This window comes from Prunus dulcis, chromosome 7 (genome assembly GCF_902201215.1).
Source record: "Prunus dulcis chromosome 7, ALMONDv2, whole genome shotgun sequence".
In the NCBI taxonomy this organism is placed as follows: domain Eukaryota; kingdom Viridiplantae; phylum Streptophyta; class Magnoliopsida; order Rosales; family Rosaceae; genus Prunus; species Prunus dulcis.
The window spans coordinates 11194662-11215429 of record NC_047656.1 but is presented as its reverse complement, the minus strand read 5'-3'; the positions used below and the strand labels follow the sequence as shown (position 1 = coordinate 11215429).

Sequence of the window (20768 nt, the reverse complement as noted above, 5' to 3'; positions counted from 1 at the left end):
TTAAGTCGGCCTTAAACGTCTCGTTTGGCCCGTTGTAGACCTCTATTTATAACCTAAAATTAATAATAAGCAACTTTTTGGAAAAAAAAAAAAAAAAAAACTTAGACTAATTACAAATTTACGTACACTAAATTATAATGGAAACGAATCAGAATGATAAAAAATTGAAACAGGAATGAATATGAACAAGGCATTACCATAAAGTGCTTACAAGTAAAATCCTAAAATTGGAAAACGATAATACTCTTACCATATTAACATGCTTACTAACTTGTAGGAAACAAAACATTCTGATTTTATTTTTATTTTTGTTGCCGAAATTAAAACAATTTAATTCCTAAAATGCTCTCTTGTACATAATCTTCATTCGGAGCAAGTAAAATTGTTTTTTTAAAAAAAAAAAAAATTATAAAAGAAACCAAAGGTTACCAAAAATAATATTGATTGAAAAATTACATCCCCATTTGGGAATGATGATGAGTAACAAACAAGGAAAAGGTTTGGATATATATCAAGACTAAATTAAATCAAAAATGAAGAAGGAAACCGAAACTGATTTTGAGAGTTTTTTCTTGCCTATATATATACATCCTCCTCTATAGAAATACCAACCCTACCTAGTATACATCGCCTCGCCTGCTCAATCAATCTTTTCTCCCTCCATTTTTTTTTCGGCTGGAGATATGTCAGACGATTCTAGTAGCACTGTTACAAAACAAAAAAGCACCATGGGCCGCAAAAAGATTGATATCAAGAAAATACAGAAAACAAGCTCCCTCCAGGTCACGTTTTCCAAGCGAAGAACCGGCCTTTTCAGGAAGGCCAGCCAACTCGGTGCCCTCTGCGGCGCTGAGGTGGCCATCCTAGTCTTTTCTCCCCACGGCAGGCCGTTTGTCTTCGGCCACCCCTCCGTGGACTCCGTCATCTCCCGCCTTGCAAGCACAAGCACCAACGCTGAGTGCATGCATACAAGTGGTGATGACGAGGACACGCATGGCAGTATAGTCCAGTCCAATCCTTCCCACTCTGGTACAACGCACCAAACAAGTCCAGATAAAGAAAGCCTCTCCTTGCGATTGCGAATTGGTGGCGGCGGAAGCATGGGACTAGTGAAGGAGGAGACACAGGAGGTGGCGGAGGCGTGGAGCGGAGGCTGTGGGTTTTGGTGGGACCAGCCGACTGAGAAGATGAAATTGCATGAACTCAAGCAGTTCAAGACATCCCTAGAAGATCTGAGGGCTAAGGTGGGCATGCAGTTGGATGACATGTCGAGGCGTAAATTGGCTGCGAGGGATTTTCTGGGTGTAAATCGTAATGGCAGCTGTGGTTAATGATCTTTGGGTTTCATGGAGGCGCGGTAGATTAGGTTAAAATGTGTTTAAATTTTATCAATTTCGTTTTGAGTTTACATATTTTGATTTTGATTTGTTGTCATTTGATGTCGTTATTAAATTCTTGATTCTTTTGTTTTTGGTAAGAGTTAGATATTATTTTATGCTTTGGCCACAAGCATGGAAAGTTTACTACACAAATATATGGAATGTTTACTGTTCTTGCAAAATAGCATTAAGAAAGAAAATCGCATGACCTAAATTGGAAATTTAATAACTCTTACCACACCAGAACTTGTATTCAACAACGGGCAGTAAACGTTGTGAATGGCCTTTGACAACACGCTTGCAAGTGTCGTGTACCTTCAAGTCTTGCAATTTTAATGTACGTTGTTTAAACTTATTTCACAACATTCGAAAACTTATTCGACAACGCTCCAAGGACATGGTAGAAACTACCATTCTCTTATTCTTTTAGTAAATTTAGGTTTTAGCCACAAAAAAACTTTCGCTTTTGAAAAAAGTCAAAGATTTTTCAAAAAAGACAAAAAAAACCTCTTAACTTTCAAATCAAAGACATGCAAATGTAAAGAATTTCTTAGAAAATCCAAAATTAAATAAGCGCAATTTTGTCCATTTTGACTTCATTTAAAAAATTTCACCCTCCTTTGACCTTTTCCAAAGTCTCCATGTTCTTTTAACATCCTATGAGAATTGCAAATTAGGTTTTCACAACACGCTATTAATGTTGTCATGCTGCTATCCACAACGGGATTATGTTTATGTGCGCTGTCAAATCTTAAAAAAATATATAAATTAAAAAATGTGAATCCTATTCATTCAAATCATATGATATAAACATAAATGAAATAATAAAATTTAGCAATTCTTGGATTAATGCTAAAAATATTCAACAGTACTATCTACCAAAAAGATCTTTTGCACTCACAGACAAGGAAGTTCAAATTTGAATGCCATTTTATCACTATGCATAAAATAAATTCAATACAAAAGCAAGGCTCTAGCCCTAGAAGAGACAGAGAAATTAAAATATGTTGTCGAAATAATGGAAAAGAAATTAAAATATTACTGTCATTAGATTTAACCCTACATCAACTGATTCAATGACTCTTACTGCAACCCAAAGCAAGTATAATGACTGTATAATTCTTGACCACTTGATTGGTGAATTGAGAAAGCTATACACTTCTACAGCTAATGGGGAGGAAAAAGATGGGTTACTGTGGACGAAGCTTTCTCATCAACCACTTCTTTCGGAGAGCTGCATCCAGTGCTAAAAACATTCTGGCTCTCCCTTCATCCTCTAAAAAGTCACAGGCATCTAGTAATAGATCATCGTCGATGTCTGGTATAGATTTCAAGACACCAATAACCATTTCTATGGATACAGATTCCTCTTTCTTTAGTTTCTTCTTCAATGAAGACACTGCGACTGCCATATCTTCTAAAGCATTAACGGCCACAACTCCATCCGTTCTTCGTGCTTTTTTAGACTGTTGTAAGGTTTCTGGTATTTGAGGACAATGCCTTTTCTTTTGATCTGATAAATTCTTGACACTACCTGAACCTAATGGTTTTCCTTGAGCATAATGTTTGTCAACAATAGGCATAGCTTCTCCATCAGTTTTCTTAGCAAGGGTTCCCTTATCAAGAGCTAGATTGCAACTTGAAGTAGCTTTTTTCAAAATTCTAGCTTCATTTCCACATATGATGCACATATCAGAATAATATGGCATAGCTTTATTTCTATACATATGAAAACTGGGATGTGCCTGCATTCATAACAAAGTAAGGTACAAGCAATAGACAGTGTTTTCCCTTTAAAAATTAATCAAGAACAGTTCATATACCTTGATATATTTATTCCAGACCCGATCATCAGCCACCATCTTTTGTTCTGTTTCATCCCACTTAAACCCCCTTTGATCAAGCAGAATCTTAATGCTACTGTAATGCCTCCTAAATATGCTGTACCGGTTTTTCAAGACAGCCCTACCATGCTGAAACCCGAATTTCTCATTAAAAGATGTGATCATGGACACCCATGATTTCTTCTTGAAAGAGCGACCGACCTTATTCCCTTTACACACCTCATCCAACATAAGTTCAACAAAAAATTGGTCCATAGTCTGTGACCACTCAATTTTAGGATCATCATTAATGGGATCTTGACAATCAATTCCTATTGCTACAAAATTTGAGAAACATTAATAATGTTGCAACACTGTTTGCAGATAATGATCAAATAAAAAAATAGCTTAAATAAAGATCACCAATTTGACGGGGATGAATAGCAATTTCTCACACTATAAGTACCTTCGTTTTCAAAGTCTACATCATAACATGAAAGACTGTATCTTCCATCAGCAACTGCATGCCCACATATTATGCACAACTCGTTATAATATGAAACGACTTTTGTTCTGTATGGTTGCATTTCAGGGTGGGCCTGCATGGAACATATGCAATCTAACTGCAAAATAACTTACTTTTTGGACAGTGGAATTGAAAGATTTAGGTAAAATGGTGTACCTTGATATAGTCATTCCATACACTATCATCAGCTGTTATCATCTGTTGTGATTCATCCCATCTAAAAATAGCCTGATCGACAAGGCTCTTCATCTCACTATACTGCTTCCTCAATCTTTTGTATCGATTTTTCAGAATATCTGTATCATACTTAAATCCAAATTTGGTATTAAAGAGTACAATCATATCTGCCCATCCTTGTTTCCTAAATCCATGACCAGTTTTGTTCCCTTTGCTCACTTGTTCTAGCAAAAGGTCAATGAAGAAACTGTCTTGAGGTGGAGTCCAGTTAGCCCTCAAATGGTCACCGGTGCTAGAAAAACCAGAATTCATCCTTCACCTGCAATTTTAAGAATCTTGTCAATGAAAAGAACAGCTGATGCTAGTGAAAATGCAATAAGCTTAAAAGAGGTACTTAAGTCACAATAGCTCATACTGCCTAGATGAACACCAGATTTGTAGTTGTAAATAACTGCATATGCTGCATTATATAACTTTTAATGTCAAAATCAGACATTCATCCACAACCACTTAGACCAACAATGCCACCACCATCAATCTCACTGCTAACACAACCACCGTGCCGCTTCATGCTACACTAAAGTCTCATCCATTGCCACCAATTGCTTATGCTATTGCCTCCCTTCCCCACCAAGACTGCCCACATAAACTTGTCCACCATTAGTCATGACCCTGCTACTCTCAGTCTAATAACTCTTTATTTATTTATGTATTTTTATTTATTTATAAATATTGATAAGATTCAGCCTTATAACTCCTAAAGAAATAATGATTTTCTTTTTTATAAAAAAAAGAAGTTCTTAGGGCTGCAAAATTATTTTGGCCACATAACTTTAATTGGATTTCAAAACTTCGACCAACCAACAACGCGTAATTGCTTCGAAACAATTAGACAGAAACCTAATCCTCTGCTTGGTTGCCGAGAAACCGTTTCCGGACTATTTCTCAAGATTCAGAAAAATTAAAATTCACATACAAGCAGAAATCATATGGAAAAAGGATAAAAATCAGAACTTTGATAAAACAAGAAGCGGTGAAGAACAGAAAGTACCTGTTGGATTGGACTGGTCTTGAGCCAACGAACTGTGGGTGGCCAAAAAAAGGAATAAGATTATCCACGGATAAGAGTGAGAAAACTTGTGTTTGGCTTTGGATTTGGCTTTAGCTTAATGTTAGGAATGCCCTTATTTACATTTACATATCTTTGATTTAAAAATAAAAAAAAAATTTCGTTTTTTTTGTAAATTTTTTTAACATTTTTTAAAATTAAAATTTTTTTTACCGCTAAAACCTAAATTTCCTATTGCTCTAATCATGCCCGATCTTGACCAAAGTAGGAAGTGCGGGCCCAGAGCCCTAGCTTAAGGGAGGGCCCCAAAATATTTTTTTTTCATGGTGAGGACATATTGAACGCCAGCTGTGATGGTGAGGTGTAGTTTTTAATTCAAGTCCTTTTTTATATAGAGATCTGTATTACATAAATGATATTATATCTTTCATTTCAAAATATTCTAAACTCAGATAGATTTTTCTTGTGTAGTGTATAAATATAAGATCTATTTTCAGCGTTGCTCTATACCTTAAAAATTTCAAGACCGGCCTTAATTCTAGTCCCTCAACACATATTCGTTAGCATCATTGGTCATGTTGTCATATTTGTAATATTTTTATGTTAAATTTAGGGGCCAAATTGACTGACAAAGAACGATCTCATGACCCAATCGTCATCAATTTCAATCATCCAAGGTCCCAATCCAACTCTAACAAGGAACAACCTTATCCACCTTTGTCCCGCTACCTTCTTTTTTTTTGGTCTGAACACCTGTCCCCCTACTTAGCCAAGCCAAAAACCCACATTAAATGTCGCATCAACTTCAATCAATTATAACCCAAAGGCCCAACATCAGCAGGGCAACCCATACAATACACACAAACAAACTCCTTGTATTTTCCCAACCTCAACGGTTCTTTGTGTTAAATTTCGTAGTTTTGTTAGAAAATAAGAGCCTTAAGAGTATTCTATGAAAATATTTTTGCACCCACAGTTATTAGTTACTTAAAATCCCATACTCACCAAAGTTAGAAAGATGAGTGAGAAAACTCACACACAAGATAACACATTTACCATAAAAATTTGAACCCAAACCAATTGGAGCACACCCAAAACTTGACCTCAACCAACACACACCAATTGGTCCATACTTTTGATGTTTGCATTCATTACTTTATTAGGTAAGAATAATGACGTGATCTAGATAGAATGCTCTGTTCTTTTCCGGAAAATTTATCTGGAAAGGGTGGAGGGTTGGTGGATATTGAACTAGTCAACTTTGCTCACCCCATTTAAATCCTCAGTTGGTGTGTGGGGAGAACGAATCTAGGGGTCATGCCATTTCCACCGCCCACAAAAGTAGAAAGCATTCCGACGGCACCCAATTCCTTACGTGCGACACCGCTTTGCGAATAACACGTGTCTGACTTACTCACCCGTCTTGCTCAAAAACAGCATCATTCTGAAGTGTAATGCACTCATCAAACTTGATCGGGGAATTTTATTTCTGGTTAGTATCCCGTTATCACAAATACCACTATTACTATCAATTTAATCGATAACTAATAGTTTTAATACTCTTGATGTGATCATTTTGAAAAAGAGAATAGGATTTATATGATCTGTATTAAAGAAGTGGTAAGTAATGTAATACTGTAATGATGATACTTACAACATTTACTTTTTATTTAGATGTGACACCCTAAAATTCATAGAGCAATGCTAGTGACACTCGACATGCACGTGATCAACTGATGCTATCACAATTTAAAATAAATTTATTTTTACTTTATCTATCTCTAACATATAAAATTATAATAAAATTAGCTTGTGATTGACCAGGCTATCGTCCACCCTAATTTCTTTAATTTTTTCTTTTTTCCTATAAGAATTTAATCCACATACCAAATAGTTCTCAATCCAAACTTCATTTTATGCGTCCCAACCCAACCAAAAGGAAAAACCTAGTTCCGGCACACTGAATAGATATCGAAGCATTATTTTGCAAGTAAACTCTATCTCGATGAATTTAACGTTATTGTTATAAAAATTGCAAGTATACAAATGTAATTATCGAACTATAAAATTGTTTATATCTCTCATTACGTGGGAAAAAAAAAAAAAAAAAGAACCATTATAATTGCACGCAACCGTAATAGGGAAAAATTACTCCGACTCAGATTTCATCTTTTACTTATTTGCTATAATTTGCTAGGTTTTTTTTTTTCGTACCTATTAATTACCCCCAACCTCCCGTATTAACGATGTGGTTGGTGGGCACCTTCAAGTGTTGCCTCACCCGCCCGACACTCTTCTTCATCCTTGTCTTAAAGCCAATACAAGTACAACTGCAAACCAACCGTATGAATTCTCTACTGCCATTTTGATTCCATTTTCATTTTTCTTAAAACAAGTACGTTTTGTTTTGTTATTTATGATTATATTGATAGTTTAGTTATCTGCTATGCGTCAGCAGTCCGTTACACCCAAGAAAAAATAGGCCTTCCATGTTCAACATCCGTCTGGGCGGTATCAACGTCAGCTGGCCTTGTCTCTCGTTACAGAGCTGAGAATCATTCCTTTTTATTGAGATCTTCATTTGAACAGTGAAGATTTCAGGTTTTATAATCTGGGTTCTGTTCAGACTTCAGAGCTGTGAAGCAACTGGAACTGGGTTCTGTTCATAGTTTTCCGCAGAGTTAGCTTCCTGTGAGTTAAAGTTTTATGATTTTGATGTGATTTCAATTATGGGTACTTTCATTTTTGTTATTTATGCTGTTGTATTGGATTGGTTTTTGATTTCATGCTAACTTTATATTTGCAAGGGACATGAATTAGTTTCTGTTTCATTTTTAAATTCAACTGGTCAAAGCTAAGAAATTTTATGCTTTCAGTTATTGGACTGATAGTTTCCTTCAGCTTCTATTGGCTCTCTCAGTTAGTATGCTTGTAAATTTCGATATTTTTCAGTATTGTTTCTGAGGCTAGCTTATTGTGTATGCTCAATGATATGCTTAAATATCTGTTTCTGGTTGCTGGTGATTGAGAATTCTATTGCTACTGGTGATCATAGAGAGCTTCCTTGATTGCAGTTTCTAATTTTTATTTTTGGATGTAATTATAATAAATCATGGTATGAAACTGAAGTCTGTCAGGAATACCGGGCTTAAATTTCCCGCATAGCTTTCTGAGGGGGGGCTCTTCCCAGTTTGTTGGAGATGCAAAGATGGAGAAAACACAAAAGATCACTCAGTACAGAGAGAGGCTGGACAAGACACTGGCATCTCCTAATCTAACAAATAAGGAGGCCTTAAAACTCCTTGTCAAGAATCAGCTGATTCGTTCTTCCAAAAATGAAATTGAAGGTTGCTAATTATTTTCTTTTTGTGTTCTTTAATCAGCCACCGATTGTGTGCCTGGATCTTAAAATAGCATAAGAAAATTTTGACAAAAGCTAATTGTATTAGGCGAACACATAATAATTTTAGCTTTATGGGTCCTGCAGGATGTAATGAGAATGTGATAGAAGAAAAGACTGCCGAAGTATCCAATTTACTTGACATGTTGAGGAGTGCTTGCATTGTTGATGACAAGGGATTGACTACTTGTGATACCACATTACATCCTGAATGGAAAGTATGCTATCTAATCTGCATTATCTTCTTCAAATCATGTTTTGCTCTGGAACTGTTCTCTTGGTTATAATATTTCACTTTTTCCTGTATTGTATATGTGTGTAAGTGCGTGTGCATCTCTCCCTGACAGCCACACCTATAAATTTACTTCTATTGAATCAATTTTGTAATAGGTGGGGCTGATGAGTTTCATTGTTATCATTCATAAAGGATAAGAGGTTCTGACTTCTTATGTCTGTGGTTGGGCCTTTACAGATGCTGTCTGAGTCTCTTTTTTAATATGTACAACTTCTATAACTTCAAATTTTCATTAACATTTTAAAGTTGTAAATTGTTACATTCGCATGTTTGAAACTTATTTCTAAAATTATAAAAATTTAATACAGTTCATTTACTGACGGCATATTTCATAGTTTAGTCTTGACCAGTCGTCATTAAACGTTATTGAATTTGTACTAATGAGGCATTGTGACCCTTATATTGTGAAACTTACATAGTTGCAAATATACTTCATTCTACAGTTAAAACATGATAATGAACAGTTCCGTGTTATGTATCGCGAAGGAATCCAAGGCACTCCCTTTCATACATTACTTGTTGAAGGCTACGTAGACGGATCTGTAGATGACTGTAAGTTAAACTAAAACACTTGAAAGTTCGTATGTCTCATGCTACAATGGTGAACTTTAAATAAGTCAAGTCTTTTTGAGACAAACAAGTTTCATTTCATTGCAGGTTTATGCGCCTCATGGGAGTCAGAACTTTACAAGAAATGGTAAGTCATTTCAATCATTGCATGTGCACTTCATTTATGCATCTCACTTGTAATTAGATCTGGTCGGCTTGATGGAAATTTATGTTGAAATAGTTGTTTCGTGTTTCCTCCTACATGTCTGTCATCAATAAAATTTGTGTGTGTGAGAGAGAGAGACAGAGATTACAAAAACTCTTATTCTGTAATAAAGGAATTTAACTGTTCTTTATACAATAATTTGTTTTGTACCCTTCTCCCAGGTGGCCTCAGTCTACCATTCCAACTTTCAAAATTCTCTCTGCCAAATGTTTGCAGAGGGTCCGGATTGGTGAACAGATATCTTTAGTGAGGTTTGTCTATAATAAGGCATAAAACCAAATCATATGTTAAAGATTCTTTTTTTTCTTCCACTTATGAGATTATTTCCATTCAAAATGCTGACTTTTATTTATATTTTTGGAAGAAAGGATGAAGGTTCCGTGGCCACTTTCACCTAGGGAGGCTGTTGTACACTATTTTATGTTTGAGTACTTCCAAGATGATCTGATTGTTGTTCTCTTAAAATCGGTAGTTAACTGAAGTAGCCTGTTGACTTCAATTGTTATTTTGCTTTCCATATGTCCAATCTTCCTGGAATTCCAAGATAGAAACCTGAAAAACTGACTTTATTGCAAATCCCGTCTCAGGTCTCTGATTCGGAAAGCATTGATGGTGTCTGTGGTCTCATGAATGAGGAAACTGCTGGAGCAAAGGATTTGGTAAGGATAGATGTGGTGGGTGGCTTTGCTATACAGAAGGTTACCAAAGAAAGAAGTTACTTTCGGTAAGCTATGGTGGCGTGAATGTGAAATTTGTTCACTTTGTTCAGTGGTTTGTAATTAAAGCCTTCAACATTGTCAATTTTTGTAGGACAATAGCAACTATGGATATAAAAATGGACTTTGTCCCGCCATCCCTTATAAATTTTTTCTCAAGGCAGCTCATTGGCAATGGTTTCCGACTCTATCAGAAGGTTATATGGTTTCCGGCTCAGAAATTTCCTTTATCTTTCCATTTCCAAGATCCAAAGAGTGCCTTCAAAAGGAAAGGGGTGGATAAATTTTTTGAATTTACATGTTGGCCATTTTGCTGAAACTGCATGGAAACATCCTTTCATTCTCATGACATGAGACTCTGTTTTTATCATTTTCTTCTCACATTTTCCAATGCTTAACACCATTACAAACTTACAGGCAGTGTCTTCTAAGCTTAACTGTGATGGAGATTACAGTAATGCCTTGGAAGGCCCGCTGTACACTCAGATACGTGAAGCTCTTTTTCCACTTAATGAACCAAACAGACCTCTGGAAGGAGAAAGGCTAAACAGTGACACGTCCAATCTCTCTGAAGAACACCTAATGAAAAATCAGATGAGTGACTTGAAGTTGGTGGATATGGATCAGAAAGTTGAAAATGATCACTCTGCAAGTGAAGCTGCCCCAGATGATGCACAAGTTCACCCTGCAAGTGAATTGATGTCAGATGATGCATTAGTTACTGGCAGAAGCACTTTTGGTGAGATTGAGGAGGTAGAGAGCGAAGACAGCGTGCAGCTTGAGAATCAAACATCCAACAGAGTTGCAGAAAAGAGTCTAGTAAATGGAAAGAGAAATGTTGTTATCAGTTCTGAGGTAGAACAAGCTTTAGGAACATTAGAAAAGGTAATTTATAAGGTTCGAAAAAATGGATTGAATGCTCAAATTCGGTCCTCTTCTGGCTTTACCAATGAAGTCCCCCGAAAGGAAACTGATGGAGGTAACCCAAAACCCTTAGAAGGTGGAGTGTGTGTAAGTGGTGAACATTTTGTTGAAGCATCTAAAGAAGTCATTAAGAGGACTTCGCCTAAGTCTGTGACAAATAGCTCTGGCCTTCACGACTTAAGGTAATTAATTATGTATATTATTGATCATAATCATTTCCTGCGCATTTTCCTAGAAATTTGGGTTCCAAATCATATACCTTCCTTTAACACCATGATTTTATCTAGGAGCCAAAAGGTTAACCTTTTTTATTTTTCTTATGTCCCAGCTATGCAAGATCAAATTCTCTGTCAAAGGAAGTTAACCAGAACAGAATAGTACCTACTTCCTTAGAGCAGGAACTTTCAATTTCTTGTGATAATAACCAGTCTGCCTTGTGTTCCTCCAAGGACGGGACTGCAGAGGTGCCAGTATTGGACTTGAATCATATTATGAACAGTACCACCAACCACATGAGCTCCAAGGCAAATGGCATGGATGAAAGTGGCCCTAATAGAGTAAAGAAGATGAGGCAGCAACAAAAGCATTGGTACTGTTGCTTCGGCGTGAATTAAAGACGGGCAATTTTTGTGGGAAGTTGAAAATGCAAGAGTCTGAGTTTTGTTAAGTCACTCTACATTGTAAGCCTAATAGATGACTGAAGAGTGGATTTGTAACATTTTACTTATAGAATGGTTAAATGTATAATACATTGTTTATAAGGTCCAAGAGGCAGTGAAGGATGTACCAATAGTTGAGAATAATCATTTATATAATAAGTTGTAATGCAAAATTTATTTTTTAATATAGAACATGGGACTTGTTCTTTCATCAGTTCTGTGATGAAAAATTGTTCTCATTATAGTTGAGAGTTGTGATTTGGGAATACTTTTTAGTCCCCATCTTGAAAGTACTGCTAGTCCACTTGGATGAGCCATGCTTGGGAAATAAAACAGTGAAAATGGCAGAGACCAACTTGCATCCAAGTTGCTCACCTGGTTGTGAATCTTCTCTTTTGTCCAATTGTCTGGCAACACAAGATGCTGACCTTGTCAGAGTATGAACCACATAAGCATTTGACTGACAACAGATTATCCTACAAAGAACAATAGAGAACTTGTACCAATGATCACATGGGTTTATTATTTTTGATTTCTTATACAAGAGATACTGGAGAAAGGGAAACGTAACCTAGGAACTCAGGTGCAGAGATAAATTCAGATATTACACACATAAATTTCACATATTATTGAATAAAAATAATATATATTTAAAAAAATTAAATAAATTATATTAAAATATCATATAGTGGCCGAAATTATGAGTTGTAATTTGCCAAAATATTGCCGAATAAAACACGTATGTATTTTATTCATATTTTTCATGTTCCTTTTTTACTAACTGAAAGAATGTGAAAGGCTAAGATTATTTCTTACTTGTTGTAACAAAAATGCAAGATGGTGATTTTGCAAACTCTTTGCCAACCAGAACAACAATTTTAAAGAAAGATTTATGGGTATAGTAGTAAGCGAGGTGGTAATATTCTTCATGTAAAGTGTTGTTTGAAATGTGAAATAATTACCAAGAACACTCCAACTCAGCATGCAATTCTCTACAACAAATAATGTGTGCAGTAACAAAATTTAGTAGCACTCGAGTGAACGAGGTAGACCAAAGACAAACATTCCCACAAAAAAAGAAGAAAAAATTGAACTCTCAAATTGATTTATTGTGAAATTTTTCTCTCTTCAATATCTGCTTTGGATATGTCGAAACTATCAAATTAATATCTATAAAGTATAAACTAATGCAACTAGAAGGGTCATTTTGTTTTATTTATTTTTAGCCGCCAGGTGGGTTCCCCTTTCTTTTAATAAATAGTATAGCCGCGCGGCTATACCACGGTTTGTATTATTAAAACTTGTATATCCACTCGGCTTTACTATTTTGACATGTGGCGAAATCTTCTCTAGGTGCAGGCGGGTCCCTTTTTTTTATATAACTAGTATAGCCGGGCGGCTATACTGGGATTTTTATAATAAAAATAGTAGAGCAGCGCGGCTATACCATTTTGACACGTGGCGACCCGGATGCTATGTGCCAGATGGGTTCTTTTTTATAAATAGTATAACCGCGCGGCTATACGCGGTGTTTTTTATGAGGAGAGTATAGCCTCCCGGCGATACTAATATTTTTTATTATAAACAAATAGTATAGCCGCTCGGCCATATGAGGGATTTTTTTTTTTAAAAAAAAGAGTATAGCCGCCCGGCTTTACCGTTTTACATAAAACCCCTTACAGAATACCCTTTTTATCCTTCTCCTTCAGTAAAATTCGTCCTCTGTCCCCTAAAATATTGCCATTATTCCTTGAACCCTGGAAGTTGCAGGACACTTGTTAACCCAACCGCCAGAGGTCTGTGAGCTCCAACAATGTCGAACAAACACCTACTTACTTCTCTCTCCTCCGTTCTCCGACGAACCCTAACTCCGACGTTCTCGTTCAATTCCACCAGGTGGTTTCAATCCGGCACTTTCTTCTCACCCAATGTAAAAACACACCACCGCCTTTTCCCGTGTAGCGGATTGGATTTTCTCGAGATTCACAACATTCCCGGAAAATGTTTTACCTCCTCCCAATCAGCGGAGAAAGCCAGCGCCAAGTGCTGGAACTGTAGTGCCACGGCTGAAGCGGTGCCGTTTCTGTTGTGTTCATCTTGTCGGTGCATTCAACCGGTGGATCAGTCGGTGGATTACTTTCAGATATTTGGACTGTAAGTAATTGAATCTTTGAGAACTAGAAATTCTTATCAGTATTTCGTGAATTCAGTTGTGGTTTTTTTATTCTCTCTGCTTTGAATTTATGGTTCGTATTTGTTTGGTTACCGAGAAAGCGGAGAGGGAGGTGGAAAGAAAGTGAAAATTTTGAAACTTGGTTAACGAATTATTGGTTTCAAATCTTTAGTTTATGTTATTCTGATTTGAGCATTTCCTTTCACAAATTAAAAAGAATGAAAAATTGGAAATTTTAGCTAGTGTTCACTCTTCAATGTGATTTCCCTTTTTTTCTTATAAAAATTAATTTTGACAGGGAGAGAAAGTATGACATTGTGGTGGACAATCTGGAGGGAAAGTATAAAGACTGGCAGAAAAAAGTGCACCCTGATCTTGTTCATACAAAATCAAAGGTATTTCTGATACATCTTTGTATTTCAAAATATAAGATATAAAATAGTAATTATACGAAGGAGAAAGTTTTGTTTTGCTTTAATGTTTATTATGTTGTTAGGAGGAAAGAGAGTATGCTGCTGAACAGTCTGCTCGGGTGATTGATGCATACCTCACACTTAGCAAGCCCTTGGCGAGGGCAATCTACATTGTAAGTGTACTTTTCACCTATTAGGTTTGTATTCGTTGTTGTGCTCAGAGTTGATTCATTTTCATGGTACTTTGTTGTGTTGAAAACAATGCTATGAGAACCACTGTTAAGCAGAAAATGGTCTTGGTCGAATGTGGTTACTTGGCAAATATACACACACACACATATACATTTATATATATACTACGGGTTTTAGAATTTAATTGTGCTATTTTGTTTTCAGTTGAAGCTTGAAGGTGTGGATGTTGATGAAGAAGAGACACTTTCAGAATCAGAGTTGTTAACTGAGGTAATTTGCAAAAGTTGACTTTGTTGTCTTTATGCAGTATATTCTCTCCTTGTTTTTCCAGACATAACAACTATATCTGTTTGTAACTGGAGCGTTATAAATTATAAATTTTTCCCATAGTCCAAAATTTTGGTGCAAAGTGACTGAAAATCTGCGAAAGAGTTTGTTGCTCTATATCAGATGGAATCTTTGACATTTAGAGTGCACATGTTTCGAGACAAATATCACCCATCAGGGTCTCCCCCATCTTGACAAATCTTTCATGGTGAAAATATTTTGTAAACTTAAATATAGTTGACGCGTGCTTCATAGAGTAATTTACATTGATATTTGAGGTTATCAATATGGCTTTGGCTGTTGGGCATGTTGCAAGTGACATGACAGTTTTGTGGTGGAAGTTTGGCATGGTTTGCAGTGGAGATAGTTTCTTTTTCTATATTTTTTTTTCCTTCAAAAAAATAAACTTGGGTTATAAATATTGCAGAAAGCATAGTACCTTTAGACGTTTTGGAGTCAGTGACTTGTTTTTATTTTGTTTGCATGGATATACTGAAGTTGATGAGAGTCATTGAGTCAATTTTTTCTTTCTCTGATATCTGGTCTCCATTAAAGACTTTGATTTTCTTATACCTTCTGACTTTGAAATTGCAGATTCTGGAAATCAGGGAAGCTGTTGAAGAAGCTGCTGACTCTCAGGCTTTAGTTCAGATTCAGTCTCAGGTATGACCCGAGACCTTTCGAATACATTTGGGAATGATTAGTTAAACATCACAGTAGCATGGCACTTCTCTTATCCCGCCACATATGTGGCTTGCAGTCTAATTTGTAGAGCCTTTCTAATTCATGTGTTAAGTTAATCAGAATATGCATGATGGCGAGTTTAGTGCCCTTTCATTCATTTTATTTCTTTTCTTAACTAACTTTTCTTCTTGCTCATCCAGATGCAAGAGAAACTGAAGCACTGGTCTAGCTCTTTTGCAAATGCATTTCGAAGCCGGAACTTTGATGAAGCTCTAAAAGCTATCCGGAGAATGACTTACTATCAGCGTGTAAAAGAAACTATTGTAAAGAAGCTGTAGTCAAGGTAGTGTATACAAGTCCTTAGCTAAATAATCAATATTCAATAGACACCATGAGTGTAGGAGACATCATATAGGGCAAAGTATATAATTATGTCTTGCTCTGTTCTATCCAATGCATATATGTGTTTGGTTTTCTCTGAGGCATGGTAGTCTACGGTCATGCATGCCTACACACACATACTTCATAGGTATTGACCCAGAAAACTCACCCTTGACCTCCTACTTATGGGAAACTGAAGGGCACCATTTGCTACATATGGTTATGAACTTATGTTGTCATCCTATAATGTCAAGTAATAAATCGAATATACAGAATTGCCAGTTGGTTTTCCTAGAAATTTCTTTATTGGAAAAGATTGGACCTTTTTATATATATTATTATTAAATTATGAACGTATGAACCATTCTAATGAGCCTGTCATTTGGTAACTTTCAGGCTCTTTAGTTCTGAAATTGGTATGGTTCTGGAGCAAACCAAATATAATTCCATGATTGACAAGTAGAAGATTTGATGGCAACATGTGAGTATTTTTGGATTTTAGAAAAACAATATGATGCTTTGTTATTTTATTTTATCCTCTTTTAATTTGCATGAATGAAAGCTGATCCTAGATTGTTCCTCATTGCAGCCAGATTTTGATTGAAGACCTGGTTGAGATTTGCCCGGCATCCTTCCGAGACAAATTAAATGTCAGAAAATACAAAGATTGGGCTGACATTTGGTCCAGCTGCAAGTACTTTTTTCATCATACTACTCTGTAACCTCTTATGATGGTTTAGAGATAGCTCTTAATAATACGAATGCTTGTTGGATGTATTGTCCATGCACAAGCTGTACCTGGCAAGCACTCTCTTGCAGAATAAGTGTTCTATTTATCTTGTTATAAAATGAAAAGATTGTTCCAAATAAATGCCACAGAAGAGCGAGCCAAATCAAACACCATACCAGTCATGCCTGTAAAACAAGGATTAGGAATTATGTTAACTTACGTTTTCTTATTAAAGACAACTTTTGCTGCATTACATTGCGAGCCAAATCTTGCTTACCTTCTCTGTTAAGCCCATAAAATACGGTTCGAAAATTGACCACACTGGGAACAATCCCAGTGTTCAACATTTCAGGTATAAGCGGTATGGCTTCTTCAGATTTACCCACCTTACAAAGACAAGAAATGAACATTGAATAAGTTCTGAAATCAGGCAATGGCCCTTTTTGTTTCATCTTGTGGAAGACTTCCCAAGCTTCAGCAAACATTTCCATGTTCATGTACCCTCGAATGAGCGCAGAATATGTAACAATTGTCGGTTCACAACCCTCCTGTTGCATTTCCTTGAAAATTTCTAAAGCTTTTCCTATCTGCTTCTCTTTGAAGAAATGAACTATTAAAGATGTATATACATGGACGGTTGGATTTATGCCTGCCTGCTTCATAGAATCCACCTTGGCCAGTGCTGCTTCTAACTGTCCACTCCTCAGAAGTCCATGAACAAGGCTCCCATAAGTGTACTGATCCAGTTTCGACCGGTCCTCCCTGACATCATCCATCAATGCTGCAGCTTCTTGCAATCTCCCAGCTCGACAAAGAGCCCTAATGTACAAGGAATAACCAAGAGGAATTGTAAAACCAGCTTTAGAGAGCAAATCTATGCATCTTCTAGCATCTGATAGCTCACCAACTTCACATAAACAACCAAGATAAGATTCAACCAATTCTTTGTCAGGTACATGATTGGCATGAATCATCTCCTGGAATATTCTAATTGCTTCATCTGCCTTTCTACCTTTTCTCCCACAAAGAGATATGATCAAATACTTGTAGGTACTGCCAGTTGGGCTGTAATTATTAGACTTCATCTCTTCAAAAATCTGAAGAGCAATCTCTGTCAGACCTGTTCGACCATATTGCATTATCATTATTGTCCATGTATCTGCTGTTATTGAGAAACCTTTTCTTCTCATTTCATAGAAAAGGCTTCTCATGTGTTTGAAATCTTTCCCTTGTCCTGCAATTTTGATAGCCATGTTATAAGTTTCGGTAGTGTGGTTATAACCAGTTTGCTTTCCCACCCATGAGAAAAATTGTAATGCTACCAAACCATGCATACTGCTACTCCTCAAAATTTCCAGAACGAGCCCTGGAGTGAAATCAATAGAAGAATTCTCCAAAGCTTCCTGAATAGAGCACCAATCTGTTGACGAGGACAGAATTCTACAAATTTTTTGCAAGTCCTGCTCATCATAAGCTTTTGAAAGTGGCTCCAATAAAGGATTGCGATCCATCCTCGCTGGTTCTGAATGGTTAAAGTCCAACCCAGTATTGAGCTCCTCTCCCTTGCACAGATCCTTACTAAATACCTCTTCTTCTTGTGGTTGAAGTTTATAGTTTCTCTGCATCTGTTTTACTTTTTCAAGGTTCTCTGTCTCTCCCTTTTTCTCCATATGATGTATAGCCAAGTTAAATATGTCATCTCGAATGACTATACTAGATGCTTGCATATCATACAAGACCTTGAGAATCTCATCTGTCCTTGAAATTCTGCATAGCTCCTTGATGAATACAGAATATGACTTGACAGTGGGCTCGATGCCTTTCTCCTTCATATTATTAAATACTTTCCATGCTTCAGATATATGGTTTTGGCGGACGTGACCTGCAACCACAGCTGTGATTGCCACACTATCTGGTTCAACTCCACTTTCCAGCATCTCTTCATAGAGCTCACAGCCTTTTTTATATTCATTCAACTTAAAAAGGTGTTGCATCAGCTCTGTGTACGTAGAAGTCATAGGAAAATATCCAGATTCTTTCATGCTATGAAACAGATCAAGTGCTTTAGAAACATCATTTATTCTTAAGTACCCATTGATGATAATGCCATAAACCTTCCCATCAAGAATATTTCTTCTCTTCATGATATCCAAAATTTCCAACGCATCTACAATTCTATCAGCCCTACACAGTCCTTTCACCAAAGTCTCAAAATACTCAGGGCCAAGAATAACCTCTTTGTTCTTAAGCTCACGAATAAATTCTAAAGCTTCTTTGATTCTTCCAGAGATACAGAAACACTTGAGGACAGAACCATAAACAATGTGTTCTGGAATCTGTGAGACTCTAATCATGTCATCTGAAACCAAGGCAACAGCACCAGTCTCTCCAGATCTAGCTATACCATTCAATAACAGCTTGTACAAATTCGTGTCAAGCCCAATGTCCTTCTTTACCATCTCCTTGTAAAATTCCATTGCAACGTCAGATTTTCCAGCAGCACAGAGTGCACGTATCATCAACCTATAAACCACTGCATCCGGTTCGTAACCGCATTTCCTCATCTCTTCATAGACCAACAAGGCTTTGCCAATTAACTTAGCCTTCCCATACTGTGAGATAAGAATAGTCCAAGTCTTAAAGTCTTTCTGGCACGAATTCTTTTCGATTTCATCCACCAACTTCTCCACCATTGCAAACTCTTTGGCTTCCCCAGCTATAAAGAGCATGGTATTATAAGTCTCTATGGTATGACGAAACCTTTCTTTGAGCTTCACCCAATTGAAGAATCTCAAAGCCAAATGCGGCACTTTAAAGCACCTCTTCAAAACTTTGTCAACAATCACTGAATCTAACTGAAAACCCATGTTTTCTAACAGCTCTTCCATAGAAATCAAACCATTTTCCGCCCTGACAATCTTTGTAACCTCATGAACAACCAGGCTAACATCAATTTCAGCCACATTTTCCAAGTGGGCATCTTCCAAAACCGTTATATCTTCCTTTTGTTGCAGTACACTATCCTCCGCATTTCTACGAACAGCTAGCGTGCAAGGCGGGCACTCTTCCCCAATCTCACCAACCCTCACCTGGGCTTCTTCAAATATCGAAATCCCAGACAGAGTTTTCTCCGCAGTAACATTCTCAGCGCCCAAAATCTCAGTTATTTCACTGAAGAGCGAGCCAAAGCCGCTGCTTTCTGCTTCTTGTTTCGAGTGGGCTTTCTTAGGCTTAGATGGTTTATTGAGTGTAGCAAAATGATCAGCCTTGTAATACTTTGAGAAGCGGAAATGAAGTATCTTGCTGGTTGAGCTCGAACACAAGGACTGCAGTTTGATGAAGCTTCTCATGATTTGCCTTCAAATTCTCTTCTCAGCGGGAATTCATATATAGATGATACATCTCATCAGTCAACAGAACAACAAAGAAAATGTCTGGCCAGAAAACCAAAAAAAAAAAAAAAACATAAAAATGTAGATATTTTGGTGTAAAAGCAAAGGCGCCCGTGGCCTAATGGATAAGGCGTCCGACTTCTAATCGGGCGATTGTGGGTTCGAGTCCCACCGGGCGTGACCTGGTCAATTTAGTTAAAATAATTTCTGTTTTTTAAAATAAAATTGTACGGTTATACCAATAATAAGCTAACAACTAACTTTGTTTTTGTACTTTACCACTTTTAATTACTCGATTAAAAACGTAGAATCAATATTTTTTCTGAGATGGCAAATTGCAACAAACACAATATAATCACTGTATTGAGATATAAATAATAAATTCTTTGGCAAAAAAAAAAATTTAATAATAATAATAAATACTACTTTGCATTGAAATTATTTAATTCCAGTAACTTGAGCCAAATTTTAATTTTCGCAAAAATGTATAATAGTTTAAGTGACTAAGAGCTAACTCTTGCACATAAAGTTATGTGTTCAAATTCCCCTTAATCTAATATCGCTTATATAAATAACCAAAAAAAAAAAAAAAAGCTCATTTTGTCTACAAATTATCTCAACAACAAAAATAATTGCTTAATTCTGCAACCAAAGAAAATCTGACACAAATAGCATGTGAGTGCCATAATGCCAGAGTGAAGGGAGCGTTGCACCTGAGTTCGATGCCCTTTTC

The 20768-nt window shown here is 36.5% G+C and overlaps 5 protein-coding genes and 1 non-coding gene across 13 annotated transcripts; 4 read left to right on the top strand and 2 right to left on the bottom strand.

The window, feature by feature from the left end:
* The first annotated feature begins 678 nt into the window (after positions 1 to 678).
* Positions 679 to 1377, top strand: LOC117636134 (agamous-like MADS-box protein AGL61). Its single transcript, XM_034370613.1, has one exon. The coding sequence runs from the start codon at positions 684 to 686 to the stop codon at positions 1329 to 1331; it is 648 nt and encodes a 215-aa protein (XP_034226504.1). The 5' UTR covers positions 679 to 683; the 3' UTR covers positions 1332 to 1377.
* A 911-nt stretch (positions 1378 to 2288) lies between these two features.
* LOC117636044 (L10-interacting MYB domain-containing protein-like) lies at positions 2289 to 5073 on the bottom strand. Of its 2 annotated transcripts, none has more exons than XM_034370472.1 (5): positions 4957 to 5073; positions 3885 to 4224; positions 3669 to 3801; positions 3203 to 3540; positions 2289 to 3124 (listed from the first exon to the last, which is right to left on the bottom strand). In XM_034370472.1, exons 2-5 carry the CDS (start codon positions 4215 to 4217, stop codon positions 2570 to 2572), a joined length of 1359 nt encoding a protein of 452 aa, XP_034226363.1. In that variant the 5' UTR covers positions 4218 to 4224; positions 4957 to 5073; the 3' UTR covers positions 2289 to 2569. The 2 variants fall into 2 exon arrangements, with proteins under 2 accessions (XP_034226363.1, XP_034226364.1); XM_034370473.1 differs by having other exon boundaries at positions 3203 to 3537.
* A 2139-nt stretch (positions 5074 to 7212) lies between these two features.
* On the top strand, positions 7213 to 11954 carry LOC117634984. 5 transcript variants are annotated; one of them, XM_034369295.1, is made up of 12 exons: positions 7213 to 7317; positions 7433 to 7665; positions 8112 to 8321; positions 8462 to 8592; positions 9113 to 9221; positions 9327 to 9366; positions 9606 to 9695; positions 9813 to 9912; positions 10032 to 10168; positions 10255 to 10357; positions 10578 to 11266; positions 11413 to 11954. In XM_034369295.1, the coding sequence occupies exons 3-12, from the start codon at positions 8183 to 8185 to the stop codon at positions 11696 to 11698; spliced, it is 1824 nt and encodes a 607-aa protein (XP_034225186.1). In that variant the 5' UTR covers positions 7213 to 7317; positions 7433 to 7665; positions 8112 to 8182; the 3' UTR covers positions 11699 to 11954. The 5 variants fall into 5 exon arrangements, with proteins under 5 accessions (XP_034225186.1, XP_034225182.1, XP_034225185.1 ...); XM_034369291.1 differs by having other exon boundaries at positions 8104 to 8321; XM_034369294.1 differs by having other exon boundaries at positions 7218 to 7317; positions 7430 to 7665; positions 8104 to 8321.
* Positions 11955 to 13453: 1499 nt separating this feature from the next.
* Positions 13454 to 16690, top strand: LOC117636086 (iron-sulfur cluster co-chaperone protein HscB homolog). 3 transcript variants are annotated; one of them, XR_004586988.1, is made up of 8 exons: positions 13454 to 13897; positions 14215 to 14311; positions 14413 to 14502; positions 14726 to 14791; positions 15443 to 15511; positions 15733 to 15875; positions 16310 to 16394; positions 16503 to 16690. XR_004586988.1 is itself a non-coding variant. In XM_034370539.1 (7 exons), exons 1-6 carry the CDS (start codon positions 13557 to 13559, stop codon positions 15868 to 15870), a joined length of 801 nt encoding a protein of 266 aa, XP_034226430.1. In that variant the 5' UTR covers positions 13500 to 13556; the 3' UTR covers positions 15871 to 15875; positions 16507 to 16690. The 3 variants fall into 3 exon arrangements, 2 of the variants coding, with proteins under 2 accessions (XP_034226430.1, XP_034226427.1); XM_034370539.1 differs by lacking the exon at positions 16310 to 16394 and having other exon boundaries at positions 13500 to 13897; positions 16507 to 16690; XM_034370536.1 differs by lacking the exon at positions 16310 to 16394 and having other exon boundaries at positions 13500 to 13897.
* Positions 16691 to 16764: 74 nt separating this feature from the next.
* LOC117636085 (putative pentatricopeptide repeat-containing protein At5g06400, mitochondrial) lies at positions 16765 to 20012 on the bottom strand. The gene has a single exon (XM_034370535.1). The coding sequence runs from the start codon at positions 19991 to 19993 to the stop codon at positions 16850 to 16852; it is 3144 nt and encodes a 1047-aa protein (XP_034226426.1). The 5' UTR covers positions 19994 to 20012; the 3' UTR covers positions 16765 to 16849.
* A 130-nt stretch (positions 20013 to 20142) lies between these two features.
* TRNAR-UCU lies at positions 20143 to 20215 on the top strand. Its single transcript has one exon. It is a non-coding gene; the product is annotated as a tRNA-Arg (tRNA).
* The last annotated feature ends 553 nt before the right edge of the window (positions 20216 to 20768 follow it).

What these genes read in the sequence shown, in the direction of transcription:
- LOC117636044 (XM_034370472.1), bottom strand. Translation starts at nt 4,217, where the DNA reads ATGAATTCTGGTTTTTCTAGCACCGGTGACCATTTGAGGGCTAACTGG. An exon ending in TATGGAATGACTATATCAAG is followed by an intron (nt 3,802 to 3,884) that starts GTACACCATTTT and finishes TGTTCCATGCAG; the next exon opens with GCCCACCCTGAAATGCAACC. An exon ending in TGTAGACTTTGAAAACGAAG is followed by an intron (nt 3,541 to 3,668) that starts GTACTTATAGTG and finishes CAAATTTTGTAG; the next exon opens with CAATAGGAATTGATTGTCAA.
- LOC117636134 (XM_034370613.1), top strand. Translation starts at nt 684, where the DNA reads ATGTCAGACGATTCTAGTAGCACTGTTACAAAACAAAAAAGCACCATG.
- LOC117636085 (XM_034370535.1), bottom strand. Translation starts at nt 19,993, where the DNA reads ATGAGAAGCTTCATCAAACTGCAGTCCTTGTGTTCGAGCTCAACCAGC.
- LOC117636086 (XM_034370539.1), top strand. Translation starts at nt 13,557, where the DNA reads ATGTCGAACAAACACCTACTTACTTCTCTCTCCTCCGTTCTCCGACGA. An exon ending in TACTTTCAGATATTTGGACT is followed by an intron (nt 13,898 to 14,214) that starts GTAAGTAATTGA and finishes TAATTTTGACAG; the next exon opens with GGAGAGAAAGTATGACATTG. An exon ending in TTGTTCATACAAAATCAAAG is followed by an intron (nt 14,312 to 14,412) that starts GTATTTCTGATA and finishes TTATGTTGTTAG; the next exon opens with GAGGAAAGAGAGTATGCTGC.
- LOC117634984 (XM_034369295.1), top strand. Translation starts at nt 8,183, where the DNA reads ATGGAGAAAACACAAAAGATCACTCAGTACAGAGAGAGGCTGGACAAG. An exon ending in AAAGAAAGAAGTTACTTTCG is followed by an intron (nt 10,169 to 10,254) that starts GTAAGCTATGGT and finishes CAATTTTTGTAG; the next exon opens with GACAATAGCAACTATGGATA. An exon ending in TCTGGCCTTCACGACTTAAG is followed by an intron (nt 11,267 to 11,412) that starts GTAATTAATTAT and finishes CTTATGTCCCAG; the next exon opens with CTATGCAAGATCAAATTCTC.